At 31.9% G+C, this 18,597-nt stretch overlaps 1 protein-coding gene across 1 annotated transcript; it reads right to left on the reverse strand.

Annotated features, from left to right (window-relative positions):
• Positions 1-3,005: 3,005 nt before the first annotated feature.
• LOC127291243 (uncharacterized) lies at positions 3,006-7,512 on the reverse strand. Its single transcript, XM_051320239.1, has 3 exons — positions 7,155-7,512; positions 6,389-6,483; positions 3,006-3,124 (listed from the first exon to the last, which is right to left on the reverse strand). The coding sequence occupies exons 1-3, from the start codon at positions 7,286-7,288 to the stop codon at positions 3,006-3,008; spliced, it is 348 nt and encodes a 115-aa protein (XP_051176196.1). The 5' UTR covers positions 7,289-7,512.
• Between the last annotated feature and the right edge of the window lie 11,085 nt (positions 7,513-18,597).

An 18,597-nucleotide genomic window follows, 5' to 3' on the forward strand; every position in this document is an offset into this window, starting at 1 on the left:
AATTATAATAGTTTCCTTTTTATTTTATTGAATGTTTTTGCCCGTCGGCAAGTGATTGTAAGGGGCGAGAAGGTGTTCAACCCTCAACTAACCAACCGTAGAATAAAGAACACGGAACGGTAAGTACTCAACGTATCGTTCCGAACTAAAACTCAATTTCATTTGTTAAATTTGATTATTTCTTTTTATGTCTTGCTAATTTCTTTTGATAAATAAAATTTGTGATTCTTTTCCTAATTTTTTGCTAATTAATTCTTTCCCTCTATTCTATCCATGACAATTTAATAAAAGAAGTCGCGATATATTTTCTAATTCAATCTAGCAAATATCAGCATTTTAGCGAAAACGAACCCATGAATATAAACTTAAATCCAAATTGGATTTAAGGCAGTTTGGACCTCCGAGAACTCTTGAAATTTGGGCCATCTCAAAAGCCCCCAGTTTCTTCTAATTAATTATTTTTAAAGTAATTAATTTCTATAAACTAATAATTTCTTTGGTTCGTAACAAACTGATGGTGGCAGCGGTGGGATTTCGTTCTCAATTTTGATTTCGATATTTCGAATCTTTTAAAATTGCTACCTTGCCACGTTTCTTTTAAAAATTGTTATCTTTACTTTTTGGTCCTCCTTTTAAATTCTATCCTATTTTGTTCTTTATCTGATAACAATTAACATGTCATTTTTGTAATGTGTGTTATCTATATCAAAATTTGAATTTTCCTTTTATTCTTTCTTTGACTTTTTAATTTTCTACTTTTTACTAACTGTATCATTGTATTTAATTGACTAAATTCTATTTGATCTTTAATTTTAATTATTGGCATCAGCAAAATATTATTCTTTGCTAATTGATAAAATCAGCACTGGATTCTGATCAGAGTAGTGTCTGACGACTCTATTGCGTGCTGTGAGATTTTGGCTCTCGGGTAACCGAATGATGACGTAATCTCGCATGCTGCGGTGGTGGCTCGAAAAACTCTATCAGGTTTACGTGCGTTTTAAAATTCAATTTATTTCAATTTGACTGGACTGTATATACGGATTCAAAATTGTTACAAGTGACGACTCTGACCACTGTGATAAAGAAATTTGGCTCTCTGGTTTAGACCAGATGACGACTTAATTCTGCACGACTAAAAGTGGCTGGTGGCTCCAAGGACAGTATTCGATCCGTTTTTACAACCCCCGAGTTTTCTATTCTTTTCAATTTTCTATGGTGCATAAAGGGATTTAAAATGGTACTATGTGATGACTCTGACCGCCTGGGATAAAGAAATTTGGCTCTCTGATTAAGAATCAGATGACGACTTAATTCTGTATCACTAAAGGTAGTCGGTGGCTCCAAGAACCGTGTTCGACCTTTTTCTGTATTCATAAGATTCTTTATTCTTTCTCACTTTGCTTCTAGCACTAAATTCTATTGCCTTTTCTAATGCCGAGTAAGCATAGAAAAAGAGGTGGGAGGTCGAAAAAGATCAAGTCAAAAATACAGGGAGAATTTTCCGCTGACGGAAAAATAGTGAAAGCTTTAGATTCTGCTGTCTCTCAAACAGATCTCCCTAAACCCCTTCCACCTCCAACTAACAACTTCTCTAGAAATCCTATAACTTCTGGGGAAAAATTTTCAGAACAATTGCATTATTTTGTGGTGTTTAATCCAAAATTCCCATTTCATAAGGGTACTGTTGTTAATCGCCATGACTTGAGAAAACTCTCATTAACCTTGGTGCGATCAGCTGACATCCTCACAGATACCCCTACCTTACGTCTAAGAGTGAGACGTATTGAGAATTATAACGACGAGAAAATAAGGATTATACGCCCCACCGTTGTACCCATAGAGTCTTACAAGAATAACGACCATGACAGTTGTGACAGTAACGCCACTCTAAAATACGACGATGACGTCATATTAATTGACTAAAATAAAAAAAAAAAAAAAAAAAAAAGATTTTTTTTCTGGCCTTCTAATGTGTCATCAGAGGCCAATACCTGATATAATTCCACCGCCAAAATATGAACTTCCAATTCAACCAGAAACCATCCCCCCTCCCCCTGGAATTATTCCTATTGCTGACATCATTAGACAAAGAAATCAGAACAATCAAATTACTATACAGACACGACCATCTAGACCTTAAATTGATCAATTCTTTTGTTTTTCCAAGTATACTAAACTTTCAGGATTTTCTCTCTTTCTTTACATTTTCCTGTTTCTTTTTTTTTCAACTCGTGAAAATTCTGTGCATGATCAACAGGAATTTTCCGCGGTGGCGAAAAGACAAGAAGCAACAATATTTAATGTGTCCCTCATGTGTTCTGACTCACTCTTGACATAAGCAAGAGTATGGATGTTCGGGCACAGTCGGCCACGTTAAAACAAAAATAATGTTTAACCCTTGTTATCATTATTTCTCATTAAAATTGTAAAAATTTTAATTTCGATTGATTTTAAGGTTCCATTTTCCCAAATTCTCCTTTTAGATAATTCGAATAATTTTCCTCGTTGGAAAATCTCAAGGAAAATCTACGAAATGAAAATCTGTTGTCTCTCAGACAATTATTTTTTTCTCTTAAAAAAAAAAAAATCTCTTTCAAATTACCTATTAATTCTCTGGTATTCTTTCTGAAATTATGGGTGGAATTTTTCAAATTCTCCAAGCCACTTCAAAAATTAATTTTTTTTTTTTGAAATTGTATTTTACTGTTGTAATTTCTTTTAGGTTTCCGGTAGCGAGTTTACAGGAATAATTCCGCGGTGGCAAAAAGAAACCTAGCATTTAAATTCAACCCCGGTCGACTGGAAAATTTTATTTTTTTTTCTCTTGTTCACTATTAATTTAATTTTGTCAAGATTCCACTAGCTAAATTTTAGCGACAAGTTTATTCGAATTTTTTTTAAATCTATCCATTTTTATTGTTTTTATTTACTTTTTTTTCTCTTTCTTTTTAATATACATATTGATTTTCTTATTAACTAAATTTAAACCTAAAATAAATAGACTAGGGAGCTCCGTGTATCCACCTATACTCTAGTTGGTGATAGGTGCCTAGATTGGTTTGATAAACCAATAAGCACCCCGAGACTCTTTCTCTCCCATCGTTGGGTACTAGACTCCAATCTACAAAAATAAAGGGAAATCAATTGATCAACTAAGAAAAAAAAGAATGAGCATATATGTACGGCTTTGTTAATTTGAAGAAACGCATACAATTAGGAGGGGAATCATTTTCCTTCAGAAAAACCCATCTGTCCTCTATGATGATGCGGCCTTGGTGAACGAGTTCCACCCTCAACATAACTCCTATGATTTTCTCCCTTCCTGCAGTTTCCATTTTTTTTATAAATCTAATGTGTCATTGACAATAACCTAGAGGTAACTAAGTATCCAACGAAAGAGATAAGATTAATCATTTCAGCAAGTTCTCCCACTAGCCAGTACGAAATACGACCCTAAGAATTCCATGATATTAAAACAAAATCTTAATCTTAAATTCATTTTAAAAAAAATGCCTGAAGGTTGAAATTCAAATTAAAGAAGATCTTAAATAAGATTTTTTTTTTTAACTCTAATTTGGCCTTATTTAGTTTATTGATTCTAACTAAGTTGAGTTGGTTGTTTTAATCGAAAGGTTCGGTCAAAAACACCCCCATAATTATTGTTAAGTCCATAAAGTAATTATAATTTTACATGGCACATAAATAGTAAATATGTAAATTAAGTAAAATTACTAAATAATCACTATTCTAATTACCGTAAATATTTCGCTATAAAAATATTAATTGTATATAATTAATTCAATTTTCAATAGGTCTATTTTTAATATTATAGATCATTGTAAGTGTTATAAAACATTTTAAGCTGAATAAGATAGAGTAAATATATATGCGGACGTCCACATATATAAGTAAATATATGTAATTTAAGTAAATATAATAATTTTAAATAAACAATTAATAATTATTAAGTGTAAATAATATCTTAAATTAATTAATTAATTGATAAATAATAGAGAAGATTCTAAGATCTTCATTGCTTATTAATTATAATGTAATAATATATTATTAATAAGTTTTAGATTAAATTGAATTTAATTTTAATCAATTTTAATATTAAAACAATCATCCCTATAACTATAATTTAATAATAATTATACTCCCTATCGTAGTAATTATGTACATATAATTATTTTATTGTAGTTATGTATGTATAATTATTTTATTAACTACTATAATAACCTATAGTAAAACATAATCTAAAATTTGAATTAAGATTTTACTATGTGTTAAAAATCCCAATTGAACCTGTTTGATTATAGCAACCAAACCATTTATTTTGCTTAATATTTCGTGAAATAATAAACCTAAACTCATCAAGAAAATAGAAGAATTCTGAATATTTCCGTTGTCTTAATTAGAAATTAATTAATCTAAAATTTTCTCTTGGCTACGTCCCTGCGTAAGAATCGCACAGGGCGGCAGCATAAACTGAGATTTTATTTAAATTGTTTCATGCAATATTCATTTTAGGGAAATTCTAAAATTATAATGACATTTCATTTATTTCAATTTTTGTTTTGAATTTATTTTTATATATAAAAAAAAAAAAAAAAAAATTTCCGTTGTTACAAACTTTTACTAAATTACTCTTCTCGTATAATTTTCTTTTTCAATCCAATATAAATGGTATATACCCTATTTATTTTGTATGGTGGAGAATAAAATATAAAATGATTATTTTTATAAGAAGAAAACTGTCGTTTTAAAATTCTTTTTGGTTTTTTTTTTATGTTTGCTCCTATAATTACCTCGAATTGTTCTGTTGACTTGCAGCATGAAAAAGTTTTTTTTTTCTTCTCAACTAATCGTTTTTTTTTAAATTTCTTTTTATTCTTTTTATGTATTATCGTTCTAAAATAATTTTTTTTTCCCGAACATGAGCAGGAATATTCCGTGGTGGCGATACAAAGGTTGTAACGCTACCACCGTAAATTGAGATAATGGTTAAGTACTTAGCCATTGTCTCCATCCAAATTGAAATTAACTTACTTCTGCTTTTAGATCACTGAGAGATGACCCCCAATCACCTATGTTTTACCTTATAACCAAGGGCCAATTCTTGAGATGTTGGACTGAGGGTACCACACTTAAGGTTAAACCAGGCAGAATATTTCCCGTATTCTAAAAAGGACTCGTTAGACGCCAGAAAGCTGTTGGATGAATATCATAACCTAAAATGCAACAAATTGCATTTTAAATCTACACGACAACCTAGATCGAACAATATCATAATCTAAAATGCAACCACCTGCATTTTAATCGAGGTGTAACTGTCATTAAACCTAACCCCGACCAAAATCAAGGTCTGCCAACAGCAAATTGGCTTTGCTCAAGTTAAGCCTACAATCCTGCCACACCATAAGAGCAAGACTAGTTCCACCCATGTTACAACGATGTCACCGTAGGTGGAATTCCATCCAAAATTGCCATTTTAACCAACAACATCTGGATCCTCAGAAGATAACTGTCACCTCACCGACAAATAAGGTTTAGTGCTAATGTAATTGTTAAAAAAAGATCGAATGCACATATATGTATGTATATGCTAGTATGTCTAAAAATACTTTTGATAAAGAACATTTTTTTACTTAAATTCAGTTTTTCTTTGGAATATTTCAGAATATGATTCTGCAATTAAATTATACCATCTAAAACTAAACGAGACTTTCGGTGCAACACTGTGATAAAGATCAGCAATGATTGCTATGCCAGTAAGAAAAGTCTTCAGTTTCATAATAATAATATAGCATGAAAACAAACGCCAATGGCGTGAGAAAAAGCTGAATTAGCAATCTGCCATTGCTGGCCTTTATTATAGTGTCAAGTGTAAAATTTTAATAAAGATTATTAGATGTAAATTAAATTATATTTAGCCACTTTGTAACTACAAATGATGGAATATAAACCTTGAATTTTAATCCGCACGCGATATCCCGTGCGCAGGAATTTTTGAGGTGACGATATAAATGTCAAATGTTTAAAAAGTTGTAGTAAATTATCGTTATTTTTCTTTAATTAATTGCAGCTATAAAAAGAAAGTATAATATCAATAAAAATGAAGTTAGTATTGCTGCGACTTAACACTGGCTTCTAAATGGCACTGTCAACGTTAGCTGTGATAGCGGCAAATGTTATTTATATTGTTAAAAAAAAAATTTTTTTTACAGATAAATCATTATTTTATTTATTTCGACTGCTTTATAATTTTTCTTTACAAAAACGGAGAGAATTAAAAAAAAAAGGGGGGGGGGAGGTCATAATACCACATACACAAAATACAGAAAAGAAAATTACTAAATTCAATTTAAAAGCAATGTATACATACCGTACGACATTAGTCTCTGCACCCAACCATTTTCCTTCGCGTAGTGGTAGTATTGGCAATTGTCCGGGTACCCATAAAGGGTTTCGAAAACCGGGCTGTAAAAAAAAAAAAAAAAAAAATTTATTCAAATTTAAAATAGAGACATCAATAAGTATTAAAATTTTTTTTTTGGAATTGAATTTTACAAAACTAAACAACTTATCAACCAATTCTGATGATAAGTTGTTTCAATTTTAATTTTAATCATTTTTGCCAAATCCCTTAAAATAACTGCAAATCTTTCTCCAAATGTAATAAATGTAATTGGTTAACATAATCTTCAATAAAATTAAATGTTAAAATAAATTAATACCAAATCCTAAGGACAATTATCAATTATAAAATAATAAAATGCTTGGTCTGTCCTTCTGTCCTAACTTGAAGTTGGTCTTTTATGATTCATTTTTATTGAAAATTTGGATAATTAATTTTGAAATGAAATTTTAGAAAATAATTTTATTTTATTTGAATTTAAATTAAAAATTTGGAAAATAATTTAATTTTAAAAGATTTTGAATTTAAAATTTAATAATTTAATAATTAACAATCTGAGGCCTATAAACATATATAATTTTTATTTTTATCATTTAATATGGAATAATATTCTAATAAATTTAAATAATTATTGATAATATTAATTTTTAATTTCTCTATAACAAATAATAAAATACTCAATTTGGCGCGCTTGTGCGCGTTTAATATTGCTAGTAAATAATTAAAATCTTACCGGTGCCCAGAATCCTCGAACAAGATAAATTTCGCGTTCAGAGTCCCATTTATATTCTTGGAACCAGTGACAGTTGTGTAAGGGCGCACGGGGTGGAGTCCTCTCACGGAGCGACGGACTATGGAACCAAGCATCTTGTATATCCCGTCGTGAAGGAGCCTCCTCCCACTCACCGAATTTAACCAAAAACCTGAGTCGAAAACATATATTTTTCAAAACTTAATAATTTTTAGGAGTTATTTAAACAAGAAGTCTTTATTAAACAAAATAATGAAATATAAATTAGTTTTACGATTTTTCATTTTAAAGTGTATTGGCATATTTTCAAAATTTGTATGTAATAGTTAAAAAGTATCACTTACCCTTGACAACCGCTGCACTCGGCTAAAGAACTTAGGCTAATTAGCCCCGCCTTTAATTGACGCAATTGAATATCCATACAAGCATCTAGCACTGATACACCCTCGTTAGAATATGAAGACTCCGGTTCAAAATGCTGTAATTGTTCTCCTTCCTTGACATCATCCTCACTATTAATTTTAAATAGGCGCTGTAGTGTTTTGAGAACTAATCTCCCTTGCACCGCCGGACCCGGTGACTCCTTTTCAGGATTTTTCTCCGCTGAGGCCGACCCAACGTCTTCCAGCATTAAAGAATTCTCATCAAGGTCCGAGAAATTTTCAAAAGACCCAATTTTAAAAATGCGTTGTAACATTCTGGTTCGAGACCGGTAGTGACTATCACCCCCCAGGATGCGCCGGATTTCCTTCGCCCGGCCCGCAGCATCAAAAATTTCCAAAAATTCAGTGTTGTTAATCCCATACAAATATGTCAACCCATTGTACCTATAGGCCACTTCACTCGCGTCACTTATTTCCGACATTGTAAGAAAAAAAAAATTTAGAGCAAAACTCGCGTGATACACGATTAATTATTCACGGCGGCCACCTACGAACTGACCTGCGGGGACTTGCGTCTATTCCGCGAAGGTAAGGGTGACGTGACGTACGGCGCCAAGACAGATGCTGTTATCAATGTTACTTGACACTCCATACATGGTTGCCATAATGTCAGCTATGCCAGTTAGAACCAATAAAACTAATGCTGCATGAATTTTATTTTATAAGGATGTTTAATTATTCCATCATTTGTAGGGTAATTTTAATGTTAAAATAATACTAAATTAATTAAAATGTACAACCCCTGTCGAGTTCAAGAGCCTCAAGTTTATCGGGGACGACAAACGGAATTTCCACGGTGGTTTGTAACGTCAAAAACTTTTACATTATTTTTATTTAATTATGAAATATTTTCTCAATAATTTAATTGCAATTTCTTTTGGACTCGCTTTAATTTTTCCTAAGCAAGTCCAAGGTTCGCGCAACTACCAGGAATTCCATGCGTCAGCATCCCCGGTATATTCACCTATAGCTTCGCATGAGACAATTGCTAAACGCTGGAAATTAAAATTATATTTCGAAATTAAAGTTCTTCTATTTTAGCTCTTGAAGCCGACACGGGTTATTAATCTTTCCCTAAATTATAATTAATTATTTTTATACGTATAGGATAATTAATGGTCTATAATATTAAGAAGGAGCATAGATACGAGCTCCCCGTGTATTGTAGTACCATCGGAACCTTGCGGCAAGCCTCTTGGCGTTTTTCGGGAATAACTCAGGAACTACTCAAAGTAAAATTATAAAAATATGATATTCGGACTCGGAACGACGCCGCAGGCTTTAAAAACCTTGGTGCAAACTTCCCAATCCATAAATAACGAAGTTACCAATTGGGAAGGTTGCGAGTAGAAAACGAAGCTTGCGAGGTCTTTCCGAGCTCAGGTAACCTTTTCTCAAAGTTCCCAGATTGTAAACAACGTAACTAGCGAACGGAATTTTTGGGAAAGTTGCGGTTTTGAAATTATTATTCTATTTAATTTTCTAAATCTAATAAACCTTGCCGCAACGTTCCCGAACGATAAACACCGATGTTAATCCGGATAACCTGTAAAGCATCGCGGACCATTGGTTATCCATGCGCGTACCTGTGAGAATGTTATGGGATGAATAGAAACGCATGAACTCGCATGTTTATACCTAAAATATTACTATTATCATCATTATTGTTTAAGATATACGAATGGTTATATTATTGTAAAATAGTCACAATTTTTGAAGTTTATCAAATCAAAATTTGGAAATTGTAATTATCGAAATTAAAATGATATAAGAATTAAAATAAAGTAATTCATATATCATTACAGGCAAGAGTCTTCACTCCACGCGTTGAGTGAAGGCTCCCCGCGCATCCCTCGGCATTGTGCGAGAGAGAAAAGAAATTGTATGTAATGGCGAAGCGTTCTCTCTTACATACATTGTTCTCGCGGAGTATTGCGTTCTCCCTCTGTCACATGGTTTTCTCTCTTACTCCACAGACCGTTGAATGCATGGCGGTCGTTGGTTCTCGCATACTCGTTTGGACTATACGCTACAGGCACCTATACATGTGAGTTCGGGCTATAGGCGCTTACATGGTACGCTATATTCCACAGTACCATTACACTCTTATTCTCCTCACCTATTCTTTCTCCTTACCTCCCTTCTTCCGTCCAAGCCTACAAGCTATGCAATACAGTGCTGTCAGATTAAAAGCACGTGTAATTATTTATTTTGAGTTATGCTACTGCTCAATTCCAGATCAAAATTGGGTATGAAGTTGAAAATAAAATATTTCACCCAATACTGGAATTCAAACATACGGCAAACCGCTAATGCGCCACCCGAGTGAGTGTGAGAGGACACAAAATTATAATAGTTTCCTTTTTATTTTATTGAATGTTTTTGCCCGTCGGCAAGTGATTGTAAGGGGCGAGAAGGTGTTCAACCCTCAACTAACCGACGGTAGAATAAGGAACACGGAACGGTAAGTACTCAACGTATCGTTCCGAACTAAAACTCAATTTCATTTGTTAAATTTGATTATTTCTTTTTATGTCTTGCTAATTTCTTTTGATAAATAAAATTTGTGATTCTTTTCCTAATTCTTTGCTAATTAATTCTTTCCCTCTATTCTATCCATGACAATTTAATAAAAGAATTCGCGGTATATTTTCTAATTCAATCTAGCAAATATCAGCATTTTAGCGAAAACGAACCCATGAATATAAACTTAAATCCAAATTGGATTTAAGGCAGTTTGGACCTCCGAGAACTCTTGAAATTTGGGCCATCTCAAAAGCCCCCAGTTTCTTCTAATTAATTATTTTTAAAGTAATTAATTTCTATAAACTAATAATTTCTTTGGTTCGTAACAATTTTTATCTCCGCGCTTCAGGAAAATGCCAAGTGCGTAAATCAAGATTAACCGGATATCCAGGTTAATTTGGATCGGTTAACTTCTTTGGGAAAGTTAACCGTGAACCTTGTTACCTATTAGAAAATTTGCGATTTTCTAGGGTTTAAAGTTTTCTGTTCACGGTTAACTTTCCCAAAGAAGTTAACCGATCAAAATTAACCTGGATATCCGGTTAATCTTGATTTACGCACTTGGCATTTTCCTGAAGCGCGGAGATAAAAATGACATTGGGTTTTATCATCTCCCATAAAATATTGAACGCCGAATTTATGTGAATATTTCATAAATTTGATCATTTTTTATGGAAAATTTGAAAAAAAATTTTTGGAAAATTTCCCGGGAGTCTCCCGGGAGATTCCCAGGAAATTTTGAATATTTGATAAATTTGATCAGTTTTTATAAAAAATTTAAAAAAAAGATTTTTGGAAAATTTCCCGGGAGTCTCCCGGGGGGCTCCCGGGAGAGTCCCGCTAACTTTTTCACGTGGGTTATCACGTGCAAATGTATCGCAATTCGTTAAGACTAAGTACTTTTAAATAATAATGTGTTGCGTTATTTATGAATGCTTAAATATGTTTAATGAAAGGAGAGTCTACGAGTGATGAAAGTTTTTGGTATTTATTTTTCATAAATTCTATTATTATTCTATTCATAAATTCTAAAAGAAGGATGTGTAACAAAGAAAGTTTTAAAAATACATGACATGAAGTAGTTATTTTGATTTTTAATTTCACTATTTTTTAATACAATTTTGAATTTTTTAAAAAATCTTATATTTTTAGCATTGACAGTTTAATTTTTTAAAATTAAAACTTGTAATGAATTGTGTGCTCAATTTTTGGCCTACCTTGAACCAAAACAATATTTGAAAGAATCAGAATTTGTAACACCGAATTTTATGACTGCTTGTTTAAAAAAAAAATTCTTAAATTTTATTGCTGATAAATTAATAGTGTCAATTAAATTTTAATATTCTGTAAAATTTGTTAAATTTAAGGAAAGATGATAAAACTTTCAAAATTGTTGTTTTTAATTTGCAGAAATAATATAATATGATATAAAGTCAACGTTTCATTTAAAATTCTTTCATTTGTATTTAATGTATGTAAATCATTTTCATTATTTTTTCTTATCAATTTTTGAAGTCTCAATTATTTGTTAATTTAATGAAAGTAAACTTATGGAAATTATTTTCAGATTTACAATAAAATTTTTCACTTGAAATCGTCAGAAACTTATCCAAAATCAATTGCTCGAAAATTGTTGAGTCAAATAATTAAAATAATATTCAAGTTAGAACAATTCTGCAGATTTTAACTCATAAAAATTTTAAAAACTCTAACTCAAAAGTACAGTTTCAAAAGTTATTCAAAACTTCTTATTTTGTTTATGTCTCGCTTTATCATTTAAAAATTCAATAAATAAATCGATCAGTCATTTCTTTACTCTATAAAAAGCAAAATAAATCTCATTTTATACTAAAATAGTCGAAAAAGTTGCATTTCATTAAAATTAGTCGAAAGGAGCCTCATTCATGGAAAAAAATCGAATAAAGTCAAAAAAATACCGTTATATTGATCTTTCACCAAGAACGTAATTTTTTTATTTTAATAGAGAATACTTACGGCTCTATTTTGCATTAACTTGTTACTTCATTGAAAAATTTTATGGGCTGTTAGAAATATCAGGAATTTTTATTTATTTATTACAAACGGGCAACAATGACTTTATTGTCTACATTATTATATTTATATAAGGCTCATTTCATTTAAATTGTCATATTCAGCTTCCAGAAAAGTTGAGTTGGAAAATTTTGATTTTAAGGTTGAAACTAATTTTTTTATACAGTTTAACATGTTAAATTAAATCGATCCAAAATAGCAACCATGAAAATTTAGAAGTTGATTCGATTCGCTTGAAACTCGTTACTTAGGGGCTTTTTGGGTTACAAATTACAAATATGACGTCAGATTTTCAAAATTTTAAATGGTGGATCCAATATGGCGACCCAATATGGCGGATAATTTCAAGACTGATGCGATTCGGTCGAAATTTGTTTCTCGGGGGTTTTCGGGGTCGCCGAATTCGAATTTGATGACAGATGAACCCAAAAATCTTCAATACGATGAAATCATATTTTTTTGAAAGCTCTGTTTGGAACCTTATTAGGCCTATAAGTGATTTTTAACTGGACTGCGAAGGGGTTAAAAATTATATAGGCAAAATGCAAAATTTATGTCCTTATACATTATGAATATAAAACAAATAAACATCTTTTCATTTCGCCCAAGGAATTAAAATAAAAAATTTTTGAGGGTGGGTTATAACTCCATTTTATGGAAAAAATTAGGGAAGAGGGTTGCGTGTACGGGTCATGTAGTACACGAATTATGCTATAATCTAAAAACTTTTTTGAAGTTTTTACCACGTCAGGTTAATGAGAAAAATCATATTAAACACCCATAACAACATGTTTCTTGGGGGTTTTTACCCCCACTTTTTTCAAAATCCTGACATGCTAGGCAATTTTAAGATCCGGGATCGTGTTCAGCACCCAAAAATACATTAGAAACCATTCTGATATCAAGATAAAAGAAAAAAGTTTTATTTTGTAGGCCTCTGTGTTTTATTACGTTTACTGAAGCCATATATACAAATTTGCATTACACTTATGACCATTACACTGTTGACATTTTGCTCGTTTTTCGTTTATAAAATGAAAACGGTTATACTTATATCGACGGGGTTGGTCTCATTCGAAAGAGAATCTAAAAATACATTAAATTCCATACCGATATAAAATTCAAAATATTTTCTAACCATTTTCAAGGCGTTACACTGCTGACAGAAATTCAATTACGAAAGTGTTTCGGCTTTTCCTGCCACCATGACAAACGAGCAGATTTATACTTACATCCTTTTCGTTTTTTTCACACACTTCGTTGTTGTGTTCTGCTACTTATGCGATGGTAAAGAAATTTTTTTGCTCATAAGGTAATTTAAATAGCAGGTAAAAGTTGAAAATTCTGCCGGCAAAACGTAAAAATACAAAAGTGTGGGACACGTCATTTTCATTTTCTGTAAATTGTATAAAATAAAGTTTAATTACCAACACTTGATTTTCCTTAAATATAGAACTAATACTTCACAAAACATTTTTTTAATGTGGTTTAAACACTATATTTTCGACATTTCATTCATTTGAACATTGAAAATGTCTCCGGGGACGCATTACACTTATGACATTTTGCCTGCTTTTTGTTCTACCAATATTATGAAAATCACTTTTATGTCCTTGTAAGTAGAAAATTTATTGAAAATCATTGCTTTTTACTATATAAACAAATTAATTTCAACTAAGGTTATATCAAATAATTTTTTTTGGCAAGGGACACGAATATGACAATTTAAATGAAATGATCCATAATCTTATTATCATAATTATTTTATAATAGTTTTCAAAATCGCGATCATAAATTCTGCGCCAATCAGAATGAGGAGTCTGAAAGAAATCCGCCACTCACAACGATCAGCCGAAATAAAGTAAAACTTTCCATTTTGAGCACCACTGTTGACTCTGGAGTTAACTCTGAGTGCGCGCCGAAAACACCCATAAGCTGCAAGCCTTGTCGTCATCAGTTGACACGAATGGCGGGAAAATTTAAAAATGTTTTCAACGAAATATTTTTAAATTCTATTATTAAATTAGTGTCATAATTAAAAGGGCATTGAAATAATATTGGAATGTTAATATTATTATTATTTGTGAAACTAGCAGCTATATAAAACGATTTAAGGTAATTCTTTAAAAATGAAATTTATTAAATACTGAATCTCGTTATAAAAAATTCTGGACTTGTCAAATTTTTATTAAATTATTATTCAATTAAAAGTAACATAATTAGAAAAACTTTTTGAACATTTATCAACGTATGTTTATGGCTTTTATCATTAATTAATTAATTAAATTTACCGAGATGTATGGTAGACATTTAAATCGTCAATTTGTAATTTGATAAATTAATTTAAAAATTAAAGTATCTGTATTTTATAATAAATATTTATAATTATTTGTCAATAATAATATAAATTATTTATAATAATTGTAAATAAATTTCTTGCATTCTTTAAATCAAAATTTTTTATACAACGCAATGTTTTTTCATATTTTTTATAATAAAGAAACTTATTATTAATTTTTATATCTATAAATTAATTAAAAATCGTAATTAGCTACGATTCTTTCATTTTTTTTTAACTATTTAATATTATTTAAGTATCAATATTTAATATATTATTATTTAATAAATATTTACCTAATGAGCAATGTTGTGAATTGACCAGGAAAAAACAGGAAAAAGCTTTATTGCTGGATTTTAAGACAGTTACGTGAAAAACTTGTCTTTTTTCAAAATTCGATAAAGACATAATTTTTATTTAAGACTTTTAGAAAATTGTAAAAACAATTGTATTTCCAAAACGGTTTACAGTTATTTGAAAAAACAATTATCCTACAAAACTAGATTTTAATACTATTTTTAAATCTAATCAAAGTGACTGGATGAGTTAAATCCTTCTATAATTATTTCCGAAAATTGCGCCGTTAATGTTGGGGAAAAATAAAAGAAAGCGCAATAAGGGAAAAATAAATTTTTTTAATTTTACTTTTATTTAATAAATACTATAAAACATTTATAATAAACTTACCTTATAAAATTCACTGAAAACTTGCATTTTAATTTTACAGGAAATTTGTCTATATATCTTTAGAGTACTTTCCGGAGATAGTTTTAAAGAAATTCACAAAGCAAATTTCTTTAAAACTCAAAATTTAATATTTCCAAAACTTTTATCCACAATTTTTCGGCAAACTTAATCGGATAACTATCCTGAACTTCGCACCGCGAGTTATAAAACCGAGGACATATAGAGCTCGCCTGAACTTCCCCTGAAGCTCCCCAACTTAGTTTCCGAACTTAACACGGGGAACTCCCCGCGAACTCCCTGCGAAAAATGGTGCTGTCTGGGTAATGTAAACAAATAAGCAATTCCACTGTTTTGAAAACTTTTGAACTGAATCCTAAATAGTTTAATAATACTAGATCAAATTTCATCCTGGGTTCGCATTGCTGGACTTTTAGGACTCGATACAAAATCCTAGTAGTCAATACTTAACTATGAAAACGCTATTCTCTCTCTGAATATGAATTTCCGGTGGCTGGATACATGTGCGTTTGTCGTCTGCTAATTTTTCACGCGTACCACTCAAGCATATTTAAGTTGGTAGTAGCGCGGGAAAACTATTCAAATTTAAATTATATATTATTTGGGAAAATCACCCGGAAAGGCAGCGAATAATATTTAAGTAACAAATTGGTTCGTTACAATCCCCCTTTCTTAACTGCCGTTGCGAGTAATTTTTCCTCTGCGATTTGTGAGGTTTAATCAACCATTCCACTGAATCTGGTTATATAGCTTTTTAAAAAATTTTGAATGCTAAATGAAAATAAGAAAGTATTTTAATTAAACAATTATGTCAAACTAATTTTAAAAAAGATAAAACTTTAGGTAAGGATTAAATAATTGTATCTCTCAACTGTCATTTTGAAACCATAACGCTTCTTCGAAAAGTGATACTATGAAATAATAAATCGAAGTATAGAACACGAATTTTTATTGTATATCGAAACGATTGCTCATACAACGTTGAGGTAGTTTTCGTTAATATTTAACATTGTAACGATTAAGTATAAAAATATATAAATTTTTTAACGATTTTTTTAGGCGCAATTGGCACTTTGGAATAATAGCCTTGATTAACTAGTAGTAATACTGCTATTCAAAAGTAAAATATAAAGAAATTATAATTATAATAATAAAAAAATGAGTATTTTGTTTAATTCTACATAATACTTTGTCGCATAGTAACGTATGAAAAGAAAAAGATTAAGCGACGGTGGTAACGATAAAGACTACTGTCTAACTATTAATAACATAAAAAAATGGAAATAATGAAAGTAAAATAATTTTTTTTAAAGTTCGACTTGGTTGATGCTACAAAACATTCGATTCTTTCTCATCGTCTTTGTCTAAACCAATTCCTAAGGCGTCCTTGAGATTTGCCCAAAGAGTAATGTTATCGTCCTCTGATTCATGTGGAGAGATGAGGTTTTGCGCAATACGTGAGTGACCACTGATTGGTAAAGCAGCCAATTTAGCGGCGGTCTCTTGGTCGAGTGGTGGCTCAAATTTCGATGGCGCAGTTGAATCTACCGATTCAGTCTCTTGGTCAGATCGAGGTGCTCTAGCCTTGGATGATGAAGGATGTGACTGTATCGATATGTCACTTCTGGAATTATTAATGGCGATGGACGATACATTGACTTCTCTTGATTGTGAAGCTGATGCGCTTCTTGGAGCTGAAGGAGAGGCTTGGTCTCTAGAATTTGTTTGGTCAATGGATTGCTGCTCGGGTGCCGAATTTTCTAATTCTTGCGCTAATTTGTTGCGCTTGATAATACCTTCTGCGATCATTCGCCTTCGACAATCAACGCAGTGTGGATTAGGCAGATTTTTAGGTTGCCAGCATGACTTGCATCTGCGACTTTCAGGGATGCTAGTGAATGCGTTTGGATAGTGTGGCCAAGGACATTCTTTGGTTGTGTAATCGGGATGCGCGCATACTTGGCAGAATTTGCCTGAGTATATTTTGTGGCAAGAGCGGAAGCTATGCCCCGGTATGCCGCAGTTCAGGCATCCTTCTGGCACTTTTAGTCGAAGTTTTGGCTCGCGCAAATTGGCAAGCGCATGGTAAACTTCTGACACTGTTCGGTGGAACAATTCACGCAAACGGTTGCTGTAATCTTCCTGGTAGGAATAATCTTCAGATAATTGATTATAATCCTCTTCGTAAGATTTCAAGTCCTTTTTCATCCTTGCGCAATTGGCACGAAGGTTATCAGATTCCTCGGTAATCTTGGCGATTTGAGTAGAGAGATCGTGGCGCTCTTTTAATAGGTCTAAAGGGCTTTATATTGGTCCCTGAGGTCGGCCTCAAATCTTGTTGTAGGAGTAGCACTAGGTTTAGTATCTTCCTCCAGAATCGATAATTCCTTGCGCGTTGCAGCCAACTTTTCTACTAAATGGCTTTGCTCTGATAGTAGGATCTCGAAATCTGCCCTGTGGACTGCGATTAAGTCACTAGGTTCGCTGGTGATAATGGCATCTTTTGACCCTTCAGAAGTCAACTGTATGCTCAAAACGGGAATTTTCGGCAATGTTGCCGATGATGAATCCTCGATGGTTCTTTCTGCGTTGTCCATGTTGATTGACAGATCTAGATATAAATTTTACATCGTAGATCGCGATCGTAAATTTTTTCGTGCAGGCTTTAGGTCGTTGACATGATATTTACCAAGTCTTTTACCATTATTATCGTTGATAATGACCACCATGGGAGATAACTTTTCTGTAATTATGGCCGGTCCTTTATAACGAGGAGCAAGCTTAGAACTATAACCACGAGTCGCGTTGGATAATGTATTATTGGGATAGAACACTAAATCTAAAAGTTAAAAGTCAATATTATTCTTTCGGTTTTTATTGTATAATTTACCTTGCTTTTTGCTAGCTTTAATCATAAATTGTTCAACTTTTGTGCGTAATGCGTCTATGTGTTGCATACGATCTAACCAAGTGTGAATTGTTTCATCTAGGTTAATGTCAGTGCTTGTGTCGCGTAGTGGTTCACCTATCCGTTGTAGTTCACGAGCAAAATTTAAGAAAGCTGGCGTGACACCAAGGGAGGTGTGGACTGTGGTGTTATAGGCAAATTGGATATCTTCGAGTAAAATATCCCATTCGCGCTGATTCTCACGAAGAAGACTTGCTAACATCGTTTTTAAATTACGGTTTATGCGCTCGACAGGGTTTGCCTGAGGGTGATAAATGGGTGTAGTTCGTTGTACCGAGCCAATTTTTTGTAAAAATGATGTAACATTGCGATTCACAAATTCTGTACCGTTATTGGTAATGACTATTCTAGACGCTCCCCATCGGTTAACGAGGGTGCTTAAAGATTTAACGA

The sequence above is a fragment of the Leptopilina boulardi genome, unplaced genomic scaffold, assembly GCF_019393585.1.
Source record: "Leptopilina boulardi isolate dan_hultmark-lab unplaced genomic scaffold, ZJU_Lbou_2.1 LbouV2_13, whole genome shotgun sequence".
NCBI lineage: Eukaryota > Metazoa > Arthropoda > Insecta > Hymenoptera > Figitidae > Leptopilina > Leptopilina boulardi.

Excerpts from the sequence above, each read along its gene's own strand:
- LOC127291243 (XM_051320239.1), bottom strand. The coding sequence starts at position 7,288 with ATGCTTGGTTCCATAGTCCGTCGCTCCGTGAGAGGACTCCACCCCGTG. Across the intron at positions 6,484-7,154 it reads TTCGAGGATTCTGGGCACCG|CCCGGTTTTCGAAACCCTTT; the intron begins GTAAGATTTTAA and ends TTTTTTTTACAG. Across the intron at positions 3,125-6,388 it reads GCAGAGACTAATGTCGTACG|ATTGGAGTCTAGTACCCAAC; the intron begins GTATGTATACAT and ends TTATTTTTGTAG.